This window comes from Stegostoma tigrinum, chromosome 12 (assembly GCF_030684315.1).
Source record: "Stegostoma tigrinum isolate sSteTig4 chromosome 12, sSteTig4.hap1, whole genome shotgun sequence".
NCBI classification, from domain to species: domain Eukaryota; kingdom Metazoa; phylum Chordata; class Chondrichthyes; order Orectolobiformes; family Stegostomatidae; genus Stegostoma; species Stegostoma tigrinum.
The window spans coordinates 15,186,434-15,205,164 of NC_081365.1; the positions used below are offsets into that span (position 1 = coordinate 15,186,434).

The 18,731-nt window shown below is 43.2% G+C and overlaps 1 protein-coding gene across 1 annotated transcript in view; it reads right to left on the reverse strand.

Moving 5' to 3' along the window:
• Window positions 1–18,731, reverse strand: part of LOC125456817 (uncharacterized) — a 47,431-nt gene that overhangs the window by 13,810 nt on the left and 14,890 nt on the right. Inside the window, exons 4-8 of the mRNA XM_048540246.2 lie at window positions 16,065–16,266; window positions 13,006–13,365; window positions 11,704–11,816; window positions 6,841–7,069; window positions 4,036–4,316 (exon numbers count right to left, since the gene is read on the reverse strand). Of these exons, the coding sequence (XP_048396203.2) occupies window positions 4,036–4,316; window positions 6,841–7,069; window positions 11,704–11,816; window positions 13,006–13,365; window positions 16,065–16,266 (1,185 nt within the window). The remainder of the gene's footprint in view (window positions 1–4,035; window positions 4,317–6,840; window positions 7,070–11,703; window positions 11,817–13,005; window positions 13,366–16,064; window positions 16,267–18,731) is intronic.

Here is an 18,731-nt window from a genome sequence, read left to right on the forward strand (position 1 = left end):
AAACAAAATTGAAAACTTTCCTTAAGCCTCACCATGTTCTATCCATAACAATTCAATGCAACCGAATACTCTCCACTACCTTCAACGGCCATGAATAGCCATGATCTTATCAAATGGTTGAGCAGGTTTAAGGGGCTGAATGGCCTATTTCTACACATAAACCTAATCCTCCTCCTAATAGTGTTGTGGGTGTTACCAATACTCCAAGTGCTGCAGCAGTTCAGGAAAGCTGCTCATCACCACCTTCTCCAGGTAACTAATGATGGGCAATAATGGCAACCATCCCGTGAACAAATAAAAAAAACTGTACCTTCCTGTGCAACCCTTTTGACTGCCTTGTCAATGTAGAATGTTCAATGACCCACCTCCATTGTTCTTTGGAGAAGGGAATACCACAAGGAAACAACCCATTCAGAGAATAAATGGTAAAACACCTCATTTATGAACTAAATATAAACCAAAAGAACTGCTGTAAAACAAGAACAAAAGCAGAAGTTGCTGGAAAAATTCAGCAGGTCTGGCAGCACCTGTGAAGAGAAGAACAGAAAGTTTAACCAAAAAACGAAACATTAGCCCTGATATTTTCTTCATAGATGCTGCCCGACCTGCTAACTTTTTCCAGCTCTTTGTTTTTGTTTATTTATAAACTGCTGTCCTCTAGTTCTGGTCTGTACCACAAGGATAAACACCTTCTCAGCATGCACACAGTTCAGACTTCTTTGGTTCCTATAGGTTTTCATTAAAGTCATCTCTTGTTCTGCTAAATTCCAATTGATATAGGCCAGTGTTCAGTGATTGAAATCATTGATTCATCCAAAAGTAATTCATCTTGCCTTACAATTTCTACATATGTCTAATTAGTTTTATTTTTATTTTCTTATAATTTAATTGATAAGCTTCAGGGGACAAGTTTATACTGCCCTTTTAGCAACTTCATTGTCAGCAGACTATTCTTCTGATAGAACAGTCTGCAATTACACTGCTGTACCTGTCAGGGCATGCTATAATATTAGGGCACCTTCAACTTTACAGCTACTTTTTCAAGTGAGGGAAAATATCTTTCAACTCCATTCTCTGTAAACGTGGAGACTAAAGAAAGATTTCTCTTTAAATCAAATTCCCCAGTGGACTCAGAATCATCCTCTGAAGTACCAACTCTTCTTTCTTCCTTTAAGCTTTTCTTTATTATGTTGTTATGTCCAAATTATATTGTCTAATTTCTCTCTCTCTCTTTGGAGTTCAAGCTTTCACTTCAATTTCCCTTTCTTTTGCTTGCTCCATTCTTTCGATTTTTCTTCCTTTTTCTGTCTTCCCCCTTGCCAAATCAAGCTTTTTACATTCCTCTTGCTCTTCTTCTTCCCTTCTTTCACAATTACATTATTTTTATTTCTCCTTCATCTAATTCACTTCTTTTCATTGTTTCTTTTCCTTCCAATTCAAATAATCTTAGTTGGAAGTGAATCATAGCTAATTTTAGCTGCGATACATTAATTTCACATTTCTGTCCTTTTAATTCTAAACATGGTAACCATGTCATCCCAAGAAGTCCCTGCTTTTAGTTTTATCTTCAATTTATTAGCTAACTCTCTCAGTTTTGCTTCAGTCAGAGATTTAAAATAATTTACTGTGACATTTTTTACACCTATAAATGTCTTAGCAACAGTTAAAATCATTTTAAAATTGTAAAAAATGTAATGCACTTCACAGCAACTTTTATTCCTGTGTGCACTCCCTCCTCGTTTCTTTAAGGATTTACAGTTTTTTCTTAAAATCATTAATTCTTGATCTTGGACAAGTGCCCACTTTATTAGGATCCCAGATGGTGCTAATGATGCACAAGTCCAGATCCCTGACTGAAATCTTGCTTGTTCAGCCCTCCACAAAAAAAAGAAAGAACCGCAGATGCTGAAAATCAGAAACAAAAATAGAAATTGCTGGGAAATATCAGCAGGTCTGGCTGCATCTGTGGAGAGAAAGTACAAAGAACAAAAAAAATTACAGCACAGGAACAGGCCCTTCAGCCCTCCAGGCCTGCGCCGATCAAGATCCTCTGTCTAAACCACACTTTATTATCTATTTTCTAAGGGTCTGTATCCTTTTGCTCCCTGCCCATCCATGTACCTGTCCAGATACATCTCAAAAGACACTATTGTGTCTGCATCTACCACCTCCGCTGGCAACGCGTTCCAGGCACCAACCACCCTCTGCGTAAAGAACTTTCCACGCATATCTCCATAAGCTTTCCTCCTCTCACTTTGAACTCATGATCCCTAGTAATTGAGTCCTCCACTCTGGGAAAAAGCTTCTTGCTATCCACCTTGTCTATATGATTTTGTAGACCTCAATCAGGTCCCTCCTCAATCTCCGTCTTTCTAATGAAAATAATCCTAATCTATTTAACCTTTCTTCATAGCTAGCACCCTCCATACCAGGCAACATTCTGGTGAACCTCCTCTGCACCCTCTCCAAAGCATCCACATCCTTTTAGTAATGTGGTGACCAGAACTGCACTCAGTACTCTCAATGCGGCCGAACCAAAGTCTTATACAGCTGCAACATGACCTGCCAACTCTTGTGCTCAATACCCCGTCTGATGAAGGAAAGTATGCTGTATGCTTTCTTGGCCCTCTATTGGCCTGCATTGCCACTTTCAGGGAATAATGGACCTGAATGCCCAGATCTCCCTGTACATCAATTTTCCCCAGGATTTTTCCATTTACTGTATAGTTAACTTTTTGGCTCCAATGTCCCTTCTTCAGTTCCAGACTTCAAGGCTATCTTTGCCAAGCTGATTGTCCACTCCATTCATAGATAAAAATCGTCCATGTTAATTGTAATGCCTTTTCACAAGCTTCAAATATTTCCTCCTGTGTAGCCACTCCTACAGAGTGGCTTCAGTTAAGGGAGAAATTAATACTCCCACAATGGCCATTTTCCCATTATTATTTCATGCCTCTACTTAAACTGATTCTACATCTTGATCTCCCATGATTGTACCAGTGTCAAACTTAATTAATGGAGCAACCACACCACCCTTTCCCAGATCACTGTACTTTCAAAATGTCAAGTGTCCCTGAATATCCAGGTCCCAAAATTGGTTATCCTGCAGCCTTCTCTCAGTAAGGGCTATCAGGATCATGTTTATTTGTTTCTATTTGAGCTGACAATTCATTTGTTTTGATATGAATACTATACATATTTACCTACAAAGCAATCTGTTCTGTTTTGTTTTACTATCTTCGCAAACTCCAGCCTTACCTGATGTCACGTATTTAAGGTATATATTGTTGCCATGCCCTATTTACAATGAGGTTTGCTCTCTTAGTTTGTCCATTACATAGAACATAGAACATAGAACAGTACAGCACAGAACAGGCCCTTCAGCCCACAATGTTGTGCCGACCATTGATCCTCATGGATGCACCCTCAAATTTCTGTGACCATATGCATGTCCAGCAGTCTCTTAAATGACCCCAATGACCTTGCTTCCACAACTGCTGCTGGCAACGCATTCCATGCTCTCACAACTCTCTGCGTAAAGAACCTGCCTCTGACATCCCCTCTATACTTTCCACCAACCAGCTTAAAACTATGACCCCTCGTGCTAGCCATTTCTGCCCTGGGAAATAGTCTCTGGCTATCGACTCTATCTATGCCTCTCTATCTATGCCTTACCTTTTAACATGCCATGTTCCCCTCATATGCACCCTCACCTCCCAGGCAGCCCCCTCCCCACCATTCAGTAGACACATAATGACTGGCTCAGCGTTTTCTCTGCCACCACTCCTCCATCGTGTGAGTCATGGGAGCCCATTTTGTCCATTTGCAGCATTGAGCTGATCAACTTATTAGCTGGCATAAAAATTGTTATGGTTATCAAAGCAGTGTTCATGTCTTTGCATTGTAGCCTGCCAGACTCTGCCAGACTGCAAATTCCCCCAACTACTTTGCATCATTCTCCTAGGGAATAGAGTGAAGATTTGATCAAATAGTCTTGTTATTTAGTGCATGTGCAGGTACATATTTTTCACTTACCACACACAAGTCGTTCACCTGCAGAATTCCAAATGTATCAGATACGTTTCTGGTGAAAGAACATCCTGTGGCATTTGCAAAGTCCAGAAAGTGAGATATTTTTTCAAGTTTCCATGCAAGAGGGTTTGATATCACAGCCTGGGCTCCACCACAAGAGACCGACTCACCGTGTATGCAGGTGAGCTCGTGGCCATTCAGCCCATTCATACATGTACACTGGAATGTCCTAACGAGGGCTTCACAGTCGTAGGAACATGTGTCATTATCACACATATCAAAGTCTGTAATGGAAAAAAAATGTTGAAACATGCAGCCTGCAATCAATATTTTATGTTGATGGAATGGGAATAATGGTTACCACAGCAAGATTAATACTATTGTGTATTAACTGAGAAAGCTTCCAGCTAAACGGACCTAATGTGTGTTTCTATATAATTTGATAGACCAGAGCTCAGCAAGTTACAGAGATTTAGTATTTCTCTTCAAAACAAAATAAATGCAAAGCACAAAATGTATAAAACTGCCCCAATTTATGCCTGGCTCTTCATTCCTTCTTATTTCTAGCAAAACAATAAGTACTTGGCAGCAAGATACTGCAGATGCTGGAATCTGTACTGAAAACGACAAATGCTGGAGATCACAGCGGATCAGGCAGCATCCATGGAGAGACAGCAAGCTAACATTTCGAATCTAGGTGACTCTTCATCAGAGCTAAAGTGAAGTGTGATGAAGAATCATCCTGACTCGAAATGTTGGCTTGCTTTCTCTCCATAAATATTATGGATTCTGGGAAACTAAAAATTGAAAGAAAATTGCTGGAGAAATTCAGGAGGCCTGGCAGCATTTGAGAACAGTGAAACAGAGTTAATGTTTCAAGTCTGATTGAACTTCTTCAGAAGTCGACTTCTTATGGAACTGAAAAGAGCTGAAAAATGATAATTTTTATGCTGTTGACAGGTGGAAAAAAGAGGCGTGAGTGGAACATATGCAGACCAAAAGAAAAGTTGAAATGTTAGTGGTGATAAAGGAGTGATAGTTAGTTAGAATAGGTTTTAATGAAAAGGAGGAAATGGTTCCACTCTACTCAGAGCAAAGACAACAAGGCATAAATAAGAGATAATAGGAACTGCAGATGCTGGAGAATCCGAGATAACAAGGTACAGAGCTGGATGAACAGAAAGGCTGACATTTCGGGCTTGATTGGGATAGCAGTGGGGGAAAGAGATGCTTGTAGTCAAATAGAGGACAGCGATTTGACTCGGAAGTTGTTAAATTGATAACTGAGACTGAGAGGAATAATGCACCCAGACAGAAAATGTGTTGCTGCTGCTATCAGTTCAAAACATTAACTATGTTTTCTTCCCACAGATGCTGCCTGACCTGCCAGGCTTCTCCAACAATTTCTGTTTCTCTTTCAGATCCCCAGCATTTTTGTTTTATTATAGGAGTTGTTGTTCCTCCAGCTTATGTGGAACTTTGTTGAAATGCTGCAGCACTCCAAGGATGGAAATGATAGCTTAGGAACACAACGATTGACTAAAATTGGTGTGACTCAAAGGAAATTCCCCAAAAGCCCAATCAGTAAATGAGCGGACTATGCTGAACAAAAGATGAAGCTCGGTGTGTTCTGGAGCCAGGGTTTGGTGCAGATACGGGGCTAGTTGCCGGTGAGGTCTGGGTTAGAAGAACATTGTTCTGAACTTTTACTTCTACAACGCTGGACATTCTATTTCTCTATTTTCTAAGATCTTGTAACAAATGAAGCTGTACCACAGTACCTTTGGTGTAGTTTCCATAGCATAGTAGTTATAAGGAGTGGCACAGTAACTCAGTGGTTAGCACTGCTGTGTTATAGCACCCTGGACCTGGGTTCGATTCCAGCCTGGGTGACTGCCTGTGTTGAGTTTACACATTCTCCCTGTGTCTGTGTGGGTTTCCTCCAGGTGCTCTGGTTTCCTCCCACAGTCCAAAGACGTGCAGGTTAGGTGGATTGGCCATGCTAAATTTCCCATAGGGATGTGTAGATTAGGTGGGTATAGGGTTGGGACTGGGTGGGATGTTCCAAGGGTCAGTGTGGACATGTTGGGGCAAAGGGCCTGTTTCCACACTGTAGGGAATCTATGGGTACCTAAATGGCCCTATAATTGGCAACATATAAATTTTTCACTATACCCATTCAGTAACTGTAAAGGTTACACCTAGTTCTAAATTCAAAAGGTCTAAAACATGACAGCCACAAAGATATTACAATTTGCCTCCGAAAGTATAGGAACTATAATGCCTACAGGCGTGGCACAGTGGCTCAGTGGTTAGCAATGCTGCCTTACAGCGCCAGGGACCCAGGTTTGATTCTACCTTCGAGCAACTATCTGTGTGGGGTTTGCGCATTCTATCCCTTTCTGTGTGAGGTTTCATCTGGATGCTAAAGTTCCCATAGTGTCCAGGAATATGCAGGTTAAGTGGATGAACCATGGTAAATGCAGGGTTATGGGGACAAGTTAGGGGGGGATGGGTCTGTGTGGACTCGATGGGCCGAATAGCTTGCTTCCACATTTAGGGATTCAGTGTAAGATTCAATGAACTTGGGAGATAAAGACTAGTGAGGACTCTTCTAAAGTCTAGAAAATGTGGCCCAATATACTCCAACCCAGTTACCTACCACCCCATCAGTCTGCTCTGAATTATCAATGAAGTGATGGAAGGCGTCATCAAATGGAGAAAACATATTTCATTTACTTTTACAATTTCCCAACTTTCTATACAGTCTCAGATGATGTTGCTCATGTGAAAATTCTACCACCTTACCTTCGATTTTTCCATATGATAAAATAAATCCACTCTCTGATGTCAGGGACTGGTTAACAGCTGATAATAGCAAAGTACTCATGTCAGCAAGGGTCATGTTCTCCCCAGCGTGTGTCAGGAGGATGAAATCCACAATGATGCTTCCCTTTCTAATCCTTTCCACTAACACAGTGAAATCAAGGGCACGTTGGAGGATCATTTCTGCAGCTTCACTCAGCAGCTGTGATAACTGGCAAACAGAGAGTTATACGATGGTTAGCAACAAGTCCATTTCAGCAACGGATGTCTCAATGTGTCGGGGTCACGGGTCATGGGGGTAAGTGAGCTTGCCAAACAGAGGAGTGGCGCACAGGTTGGTGTGGTCACTGGAACATATCAGTGCTTGCCCCACATCTGAATCACATTGGCTCAAGTCCCAGTCCAGAGCCGAAGATTTGTAATTGAGCATCTCCATTATTTGCAGTACTTTGGTTTTACCCTACTGATGGAGTGCAGCCCCATCAGAGATTCTGCATTTCGGATGAAAAGTCCCAACTCCATTCTCAGGTAGATGTAAAAGATCTCATAGTCAATATTCAAAGTGCAGGACGTTCTGTTGGAAGCCAACATTTGACCCCACCCATGACTCATTTTCACAAGGGCGTGTCTCCCTCACCCATCACCCCAAACAAGGGTTTGCAAGGGTTGATCCATGGTACATAAAACAAAAGCCCACCCCTTGCTGTAACGTGGTGTCAGTGGATTAAACAGACTGAGTGGGACTTCAGCACCTCAGTTGAACGAGTTTCCACCTTCTGGGGCTGCTGATTGATCTGATTGTCTGGAAGCTCGAGTACACCCAACAGTACCAGAACTCAGTAGTGGGCACGGCTGGTGCCACAAGCAAGTCTGCACGGAACTTGGAATGCAGAACCCAGGTAAGTCCCAGGCTTTTAGGCCTGTGAGGGATTCCCTAGCTAGTGAGGGGGCATGTTTTGGAGACCTGGATATCTAAAGAGAGACAAAGAGGAGGTAACATCTTGGTGCTAGGGGAGGGATGCATATGCACACAGCATCCCCTAAAGAACACACCCTACTTCCTCCCTATCTTTTATCAACTTACCTAAAACAAATAGGCCACCCACCTGCCCATGAAAACGATATTATGACCAGCATAATAATTGCAACAATTGGCTTTGCACAACTGATCATTAATTATTTATTTGAAAATGGCAGGCAGACTGCTCATTTTGGTAACTCACCACCTGGTAAATTATGAGGGACAGCTCCAGCATGTGGATAGGATGGCAACATTACTGACGCCCTGCATGGTTGATGTGCCTTCTTCATCACTGAAAATCTGCCTGACAACTGTGGGGGAGGGTGGAGGAGGAGAGGGTGTGTAACACCCAGCACATAAGAGTCTGATAATCTGGCCTTACCTTGATTGCTGTAAGTGGGACCGTGCCATGTGCAAATTGGTCGGTGTATTTCCTGCATAGCTGGTGCAGACCCAGTGGGCTGAATAGCCTCATTCCACACTGGAACAATTCAGTAGTTGAGAAAGTATTGGCAGTAAAGCACATTGAGGCATTCAGAGTTAGCGAAAGGTCCTATCAAAATGCATGTTATTTTCCCTCTTTCAATCTACATCCAGTTCATAGAACATAGAACATTGAACATAGAACAATACAGTGCAGAACAGGTCCTTCAGCCCTCGATGTTGTGCCGACCTGTGAACTAATCTAAGCCCCTTCTCTTGCACTATCCCATCATCATCCATCTGCTTATCCAAGGACTCTTTAAATGCCCCTAATGTGGCTGCGTTAACTACATTGGCAGGCAGGGCATTCCACACCCTTACCACTCTCTGAGTAAAGAACCTGCCCCTGACATCTGTCTTAAATCTATCACCTCTCAATTTGTAGCTATGCCCCCTTGTACAAGCTGAAGTCACCATCCTCGGAAAAAGACTCTCACTGTCCACCCTATCTAATCTTCTGATCATCTTGTATGTCTCTATTAAATCCCCTCTTAGCCTCCTTCTCTCCAATGAGAACAGACCCAAGTCCCTCAGCCTTTCTTCATAGGGCCTGCGCTCCAGACCAGGTAACATCCTGGTAAATCTCCTCTGCACCTTTTCCAATGCTTCCACATCCTTCCTGTAATGGGGCGACCAGAACTGCATGCAATATTCCAAATGAGGCCGCACTAGTGTTTTGTACAGTTGCAGCATGACATCACGGCTCCGGAACTCAATCCCTCTAACAATAAAACCTAAAACACTGTAAGCCTTCTTAACAGCACTATCAACCTGGGTGGCAACTTTCAGGGATCTATGTACATGGACACCAAGATCCCTCTGCACATCTACGCTGCCTAGAATCTTTCCATTGACCTGGTATTCTGCCTTCCTATTATTCCTCCCAAAGTGAATCACCTCACATTTATCCTTATTAAACTCCATTTTCCCCCTTTCAGCCCAATTCTGCAGTTTACCCAAGTCTCCCTGCAACCTGCAACATTCTTCCACACTGTCCACCAGTTTACCGATTTTAGTGTCATCTGCAAACTTACTAACCCATCCACGAATGCCTGCGTCCAAGTCATTTATAAAAATGACAAACAGCAGTGGTCCCAAAACAGATCCTTGAGGCACACCACTAGTAACCAGACTCCAGGCTGAATATTTTCCATCAACCGCCACTCGTTGCCTTCTTACAGAAAGCCAGTTTCTAACCCAAACTGCTAAATCTCCTTCAATCCCGTGCCTCTGTATTTTGTCCAATAGCCTACCATGTGGAACATTTTCAAAGGCTTTACTGAAGTCCATCTACACCACGTCAGCTGCCCTACCCTCATCCACATGCTTGGTCACCTTCTCAAAAAACTCAATGAGGTTTATGAGACATGACCTGCCCTTGACGAAACCATGCTGACTATCTCTAATCAAATTGTTGCTTGCTAAATGATTATAAATCCTATCTCATAATCCTTTCCAAAATTTTTCCTACAACAGACGTAAGGCTCACAGGACTATAATTACCTGAGTCATCCCTACTGCCCTTCTTGAACAAGGGCACAACATTTGCAATCCTCCAGCCCTCTGGTACTAAACCTGTTGACAATGAGGACTCAAAGATCAAGGCCAAAGGCTCCGCCACCTCCTCCCTAGATTCCCAGAGAATCCTCAGAAAAATCCCATCTGGCCCAGGGGATTTATCTACCTTCACACCTTCTAGAATTGATAACACCTCCTCCTTACTAGCCTTAATCCTTTCAATTCTAGTAGCCCGTAACACAGTCATCTCCTCTACAATATTCACCTGTTCCTCAGTGAAAACAGATGAGAAATAATCATTTAGCACCTCTCCAATCTCCACAGGATCCACACACAACTTCCCACTTCTGTCTTTGACTGGCCCTATTCCTACTCTAGTCATCCTCTTATTCCTCACATACCTATAGAAAGCTTTAGGGTTCTCCTTTATTCTACCTGCCAATGCCTGCTCATGTCCCCTCCTTGCTCTCCTTCACTCTCTCTTTAAATCCTTCCTAGCTAATCTGTAACTCTCCATTGTCTCATCTGAACCATCTCGTCTCATCGTCACATAAGCCTCCCACTTCCACTTAACAAGAGATACAATTTCTTCAGTAAACCACGGCTCCCTTACCTTATCACTTCCTCCCTGCCTGACAGGGACATACCTATCAAGGACACACAATATCTGTTCCTTAAACCAGCTCCACATTTCGATTGTCCCCATGCCCTGCATTTTGCTACCCCATTCTATGCCTCCCAAGCCTTTCCTAATCGCATTATAATTGCCCTTCCCCCATCTATAACCCTTGTCCTGTGGCATGTTTCTATCCCTTTCCATTGCTAAACTAAACATAACCGAATTATGGTCACTCTCTCCAAAGCACTCACCTACCACTAAATCAAACACCTGGCCTGTTTCATTACCAAGTACCAGATCCAGTGTGGCCTCCCCTCTTGTCGGCCCTTCAACACACTGAGTCAGGAAACCCTCCTGCACACATTGGACAAAAACTAATCCATCTGACGTACAAGAGTTATGGCATTTCCAGCCAATGTTATGGAAGTTAAAGTCTCCCATAACGACCACCCTGTTCTTTTCACTCCTGCCCAGAATCGTTTTGCTGATCCTCTCCTCCACATCCCTGGAATTTTGCGGGGGCCTATAAAAAACTCCCAGCAGTGTTACCTCTCCTCCTGTTTCTGACCTCAGCCCATATCACCTCAGTAGACGAGTCCTCATCAAAAGTTCTTTCAGCCATCGTTATATTGTTCTTGACTAACAAAGCCACACCTCCCCCTCTTTTACCACCTTCCCTGACCTTAATGAAAGACCTAAACCCTGGAACCTGCAACATCCATTCCTGACCCTGCTCTTTCCATGTCTCCGAAATGGCCACAACATTGAAGTCCCAGGTACCTATCCAAGCTGCAAGCTCACCTACCTGGGTACTCCTGGCGTTAAAGTAGACACACTTCAACCTAGCTTGCTGTCTGCCAGCACACTCCTGTGACAGTGAGATCTTGTCCATGTCCTCCCTATGCTCATCCTCCTGTGTACTAGGACTACACCTCAGTTTCCCATCCCCCTTCCGAGCTAGTTTAAATCCACCCGAATAGCACCAGCAAATTTCCCACCCAGGATATTAGTGCCCCTCTGGTTCAAGTGGAGACCGTCCTGTTTGTAGAGGTCCCACCTTCTCCAGAATAAGCCCCAATTGTCCATGTATCTGAAGCCCTCCCTCCTGCACCATCCCTGCAGCCACGTGTTCAGCTGAAATCTCTCCCTGTTCTTTGCCTCGCTATCACGTGGCACAGGTAACAAACCAAGTTCGATAGCTTACCTTGGTTATAAAGAGCTCCTCCAGATTTCTGTAGGCGATGCTGGTTTTGTTGTTGAAATCTTCAGTGAAGTTCCAGCTTGTGATCGAAATGGAAGCTCTGAATGCAGTAAAGGCTGAAAAATAGACAAATTAAGACATCCAGTTATTATAAAACTGTCAGTGGCTCTTCAGGTTGGAAACATGAACATAAGTCAAGTTGCAGTGAGAGGTATGATAGAAATGCAATAGATTTTTTCTGAAAAAGTGTCTGGACCCGAAACATCTGCTTTCCTGCTCCTCTGATGCTGACTGGCCAGCTGTGTTCATCCAGCTCCACTCCTTGTTGTCTCAGACTCCAGGACCAGCAGCTCCTACTATCTCCATGATAGAAATGCAAGTCCTCCATTCATTTAAAATCATTCTCTCTCACCTACAGGTCTGGTGAAGCTTACAATACTGAAATCTCAAAGTTGGTCTTTCCTCTTTACAGGTACTAATTGGACTGCTGCAGATTCTAGGTGATTACAATTTCTCGTTTGGACTAAATTCCTTTTTCCACAACTTCAACCAACCTCTGTACAGATGAACAAACATCTTTGATACAAAAGACACATAGAACAGTCAAAAAATTAGTGCACAAAAATAGGTCACTGGTCCCATCATGTCTGCACCAGCTGAATAAACTATTCATACAGTCATAGTGTCAGAGAGTCATTGAGTTATAGAGCACGGAAATGGATCCGTCAGTCCAATTTGTCCACGCTAACCAGATATCCTAAGCTGATATAGTTCCAATTGCCAGCATTTGGCCCATTTCCCTCTAAACCCTTCCCATTCAAGTACCCATCGAGATGCCTTTTAAATGTTGTAATTGTACCTGCCTCCAACATCTCCTCTGCCAGCTCATTCCATACACACACTACACACAGGTCCCTCTCAAATCTTTCCCCTCTCAATTTAAACCCATTTCTCAGAGGAAAGGTAACCAGAATTGAAACATTAACTCTGATTTCTCCTCACAGTTGCGGTCACCCCTGCTGAGCTTTTGCAGCAATTTTTGTTTTTGTTTCAGAAATACGACTGTACCTTTCTTCCTGTGAGCACGAGTAATTCTTGGCTAGGCTGCACATTCCACTATAAGAATGCACATGGTTTTGCAAAATTATTCTGTTTAGATCTCTTGATGCTGCATCTCTTGAGCATTAACTAGATTTACATGGGCATCAACTCTTAGCTATCTGCGTCTTTATTTTGTGACACACCACAACCTCTTTGTTATTTGAACTCTCCATATCAAAAAAGCAGTTCTTTGTGCAAGAGTACCTGCTTCCATGGTAACAGTGGCTGCTGAATCTGTCGCTATCTCTGAGTGTACAATTGTCTGAGTCGGGACAACTGTTGAGGTCATGCTTCTCTCTCCCTGTTGGTTTACGGATGACGTGTAACTGGGGCTATCTGTTGAGTTACTTTTTTCCCATGTCGACCCTGTTGGCCAAGTCTCCATTGGTTTTACAAACAGGGCTGTTGAATTCTCAATTGAAATGTTTTCCAAATCCATTGTACTCCGGATGGCTTCAGTGGCCATGCCGCTTGCATTTGAACCCCATGCTTCATGTATCAGATTGCAGCTATCTATGCTGTGGCCTTGTAATCTTGATGTGTTCCCCGTTTGCAGGATGCCATCTGCAGAAGAATTAGTCCATAAAAAGGAACGGGATCAGTGTGTTTACATGATATAAGAAACCTAAAATCAGGTAAGTATTTGACCCAATCTGGTCAGAAAAGTTGTGCTTTGTTCGAAAGGGTGTCCGTTCTTTATTAAAATTATAACATAGATGAATTTACAGGAGCTGCTGCTTCACTGGACCAAATACACAGATACATGCGAGGACAAACAAACACACATACAATACAGCTGCAAAAGCAGTCAGTCAGACATTCACAAACAGACCTATAAACACATGGAGACATTACATACACACACATAGACACAACAAATTAGGAATTAGGCAATAGGTCAATGTTTCTACAACTACAGATGTAAATGCAGAAAGTTTTTTTTTCGTTCATTCACAGGATGAGGGCATCACTGGCTAGGCAGAATTATTGCCCACCAGGCAGTTAAGAGTCAACCACATTGCTGTGGGTCTGGAATCACATGTACGTCAGACTAGGCAAGGATGGCAATTTCCTTCCCTAAGGGACATGACTGAACCAGATGGGTTTTTCCCCCAACAATCGATTCATGGTCATCATTAGACTTTTAATTCCAGATATTTATTGACTTCAAATTCCACCATCTGCCATGGTGAGATTTGAACCCAAGTTCCCAGAACATTACCTGGGTGTCTGTATTAACAGTCCAGCAATAATACCACTAGGCCATTGCCTCCTTCTTTGTTGTTACCTCCTTGATGCCCGGGTCAGGAAGATCACTGATCAGCGCGGAGCATCCTGAGGAGGCAGAGTGATCGGCCTGCAGTCATGGTCCAATTGGGAATCAACGAGATAAGTGGAAAAAGGGGTGTATTCCTTCAGTCACACTTTAAGGAGCTAAGTAGGAAATTAGCAAGCAAGATCTCAAAAATCTCAAATTACTTCGAATGATCTCCAGATTATTTCCAATGCCGCATGCAAATTGAGTACAGAAATGGGAGGGTAAGACAGATTAATGTGTAGTTGGGGATGAGTGAAGGCTTTAGATTCTTAGGCATTGGAATCAGCTCTGGGGAAGATGTGACCTGTACAGGTCAGATGATTTGCATCTGAACAGGTTCCCTGCAGAGTGTTTCGCTTCTGTTACTGGGGATCCGTAGGGAGGAACATTCTTTCAGACAGGAATACCAAGAAATACAAAATGGTGGGAGAGAGAAATTGTACTAGAATAGTAAGCTAACAGAAGGGAATCAGAGTAAGGGAGAAAGTAATAAAAACTAATAAGTGTTGCTGCACATGTAAATGATTGTGCAGAATGTGGTAAATAAGATTGTCATGTTGCTATGCTAATTGGCAGATGGAAATAAGATGCTGTGATTATAGCAATGAGCTGGCCCAAGAAAGGGAAGAATTGGCTGTTAAATATTCCTGAAATAAAGATGTTCAGGGAGGGTTGGAAAAGGCGAGTAAGAGGTGAGGTGGTAGTATTGATTAAATAGAATTGCAGTATGAGAGTAACAGAGTGCTCCCAATTGGTCAAGAACTAAATCAAGATGTTGCTGGAAAAGCTTAGCTGGTCTGGCAGCATTTTTGTTAAGATTAGATTCCCTACAGTGTGGAAACATGCCCTTTGGCCCAACAAGTCCACACTGCCCCTTGAAGCATCCCACGCAGACCCATCCCCCTATAACCCACACACCCCTGAACACTACGGGCAATTAAGCATGGCCGATTCACCTAGCCTGCACATCTTTGGACTGTGGGAGGAAACCGGAGCACCCGGAGGAAACACAGACACGGGGAGAATGTGCAAACTCCACACAGACAGTCACCCAAGGCGGGAATTGAACTCGGGTCCCTGGTGCTGTGAGGCTGCAGTGCTAACCACTGAGGCACCGTGCCGCCCTTTTCAAATTTGTGAAGAAAAACATCAGAGTTAATGTTCTGGGTCCGGTGACCTTTCCTCAGAACTGTAGGAAGGGTCACCAGACCCAAAACTTTAACTGATTTTTTCTTCACAGATGCTGCCAGATCTGCTGAGCTTTTGTTTTTGTTCGTGGTTTACAGCAGCCACAGTCCTTTCAGTTTTTATTAAGAACTAAATTAATTTGGCTAGAGCCAAGGAACAAAAAAAAGGGCAAGTACATTGCTTAGTGTAGTTGATAGGACACCAACTAGTGAGAAGGATGAAAAAATGTCACATTGTAAGGAAATTACAGAGAGGTGCAAAACATACTCAGTGGTTATTATCCAAATACAAGCTGGGTTAGTAGTGGCGTAAAGAGTAGAGGGGGCAAGAAAAATCATAGAGGTCTCCAGAAAAGGACCTTGTAGACCATCACATGTGATCAGGAGAATTTTCTACAGTAGCTAGAGTTTCCAGTCCAAAAAGAAAGGAGGCACTGCAGTACCTGGCTCTTAGGAAAGAAGTGCGACAAATAGATCGAATGTCAGTGAAACAATACTTTGGAGGATGATAATCATTTTATAATAATGTTTTTGGTAACAACGGAAAAGGAATGTGAATAATCCAAAGCAAAAATTAATTAACTGGGGGAAAACCAACCCCTATGGAGTAAGAATGGATCTAGGTCAAGTTGAAACATTCCCACACCAGAGAGAAAGAAAAACAGAGCAACAGTGAGAGAGAAATAAACAACTATACAATAACAACTCAGAAGGCATTCATGTACAACAAAAATCTGACCTGCTCCACATCATCTTACCTCCAAGTTTTACATCACAAATGTATTCACTGGTATTAATTAAGGTGTGGAATCCTTGCTGGAGTCTTTCGAGACTGTAATTCTGATTTACTGCCAACATAAAACCAAGGATTGGATATTGTTGCTCTATAGAAGTTGGCTCTGGGCAGAGGATGTGGATATTTTCATGATATACGTCGTGTGTTAGGAGTGCAGTGGCCAGCTATAACATAATCATAGAAGGTGAAAATTTGTGGATAGAAACATCAACTATTTGCTAAGTAATACTGTTGTGACTGTGACTATGAATAGTGGTAAACCAACTCAGTTATCTTAACTTGAACAATAATACTGGTTGGCCACTGCACTCAGAACTTAAACATACATTTACAAACTGGGGTCCACCAACCCTGGGCATACTTAAGAGGATTCCAGAGGAGGACTTCTGCAATGTTGCCATATTTCTCCCCTACTGGAACCAGGCATACTAAGTACTTCTGCTCTTATCTGGTAGTTGTCAATTCACTAGCATTTTACCTGTGGCAAAAAAAAACAGACCAAAAATGTTAGATAACAAGGTGTAGAGCTGGATGAACACACCAGGGCAAGCAGCATCAGAGGAGCGGGAAAGCTGATGTTTCGGGCCTAGACCCTTCTTCAGAAAAAAATCTAAAAAGGGGTTCCACAGGGCTCTGTCCTTGGGCCTCTACTGTTTGTAATTTTTATTAATGACTTGGACGAGGGAATTGAAGGATGGGTCAGCAAGTTTGCAGATGACACAAAGGTCGGAGGTGTCGTTGACAGTGTAGAGGGCTGTTGTAGGCTGCAGCGGGACATTGACAGGATGCAGAGATGGGCTGAGAGGTGGCAGATGGAGTTCAACCTGGATAAATGCGAGGTGATGCATTTTGGAAGGTCGAATTTGAAAACTGAGTACAGGATTAAGGATAGGATTCTTGGCAGCGTGGAGGAACAGAGGGATCTTGGTGTGCAGATACATAGATCCCTTAAAATGGCCACCAAAGTGGACAGGGTTGTTAAGAAAGCATATGGTGTTTTGGCTTTCATTAACAGGGGGATTGAGTTTAAGAGTCGTGAGATCTTGTTGCAGCTCTATAAAACTTTGGTTAGACCGCACTTGGAATACTGCGTCCAGTTCTGGGCGCCCTATTATAGGAAAGATGTGGATGCTTTGGAGAGGGTTCAGAGGAGGTTTACCAGGATGCTGCCTGGACTGGAGGGCTTATCTTATGAAGAGAGGTTGACTGAGCTCGGTCTCTTTTCATTGGAGAAAAGGAGGAGGAGAGGGGACCTAATTGAGGTATACAAGATAATGAGAGGCATAGATAGAGTCGATAGCCAGAGACTATTTCCCAGGGCAGAAATGGCTAGCACGAGGGGTCATAGTTTTAAGCTGGTTGGTGGAAAGTATAGAGGGGATGTCAGAGGCAGGTTCTTTACGCAGAGAGTTGTGAGAGCATGGAATGCGTTGCCAGCAGCAGTTGTGGAAGCAAGGTCATTGGGGTCATTTAAGAGACTGCTGGACATGCATATGGTCACAGAAATTTGAGGGTGCATCCATGAGGATCAATGGTCGGCACAACATTGTGGGCTGAAGGGCCTGTTCTGTGCTGTACTGTTCTATGTTCTATGTTCTATGTTCTATCTGAAATGTTTTCTGAAATGGGCAACTGATACTGCTGTATTTTAAAGTTGATCATCTTCTTTTTAAGGTTGCGACACGGAGACCTGGGAGTGTGTCTACATTTGGCAAGCTAAGAGGGGAAACTGATAGAGGTGTGTATGATTCTGAGGGCCATGGATAGGCTGGATAGAAAGAAGCTGTTCTCCTTATTCAAAGGGTCAATGTCAAGAGGATATAATGTTAAGGTGAAAGGCGGAAGATTTGATCAAAAGGTTTTTCACTCAGAGGTGGTGGGGTCTGGAAGGTACTGGCAGATAACTTTTTAGAAATACCTGGATAGCACCTGAAATGTCATAATGTTCAAAGTTATGAACCAATTATTGGAAAGTGAGACTGGTGTAAGTTTAGTGCAGCTTTTGTAGTACAGACTTGGTGGGCCAAAGCACCTCTGCTTTGTACTGGATGATTCAATATTTCTCAGTGACTGTGGCCAGGGACAGAGAATCCCCAAAATTGCTTAAAGTGGAGTTATCTACATGGGATCAATCTTGGAATGTCTTTCTTTAGTACTGGATTATAGTGACACAAATCAAATGGAAAACGGAGCAGGCCAAGCAGCATCTCAGGAGCACAAAAGCTGACGTTTCAGGCCTAGACCCTTCATCAGAGAGGGGGATGGGGAGAGGGAACTGGAATAAATAGGGAGAGAGGGGGAGGCGGACCGAAGATGGAGAGTAAAGAGGATAGGTGGAGAGAGTATAGGTGGGGAGGTAGGGAGGGGATAGGTCAGTCCAGGGAAGACGGACAGGTCAAGGAGGTGGGATGAGGTTAGTAGGTAGATGGGGGTGCGGCTTGGGGTGGGAGGAAGGGATGGGTGAGAGGAAGAACCGGTTAGGGAGGCAGAGACAGGTTGGACTGGTTTTGGGATGCAGTGGGTGGGGGGGAAGAGCTGGGCTGGTTGTGTGGTGCGGTGGGGGGAGGGGATGAACTGGGCTGGTTTAGGGATGCAGTAGGGGAAGGGGAGATTTTGAAACTGGTGAAGT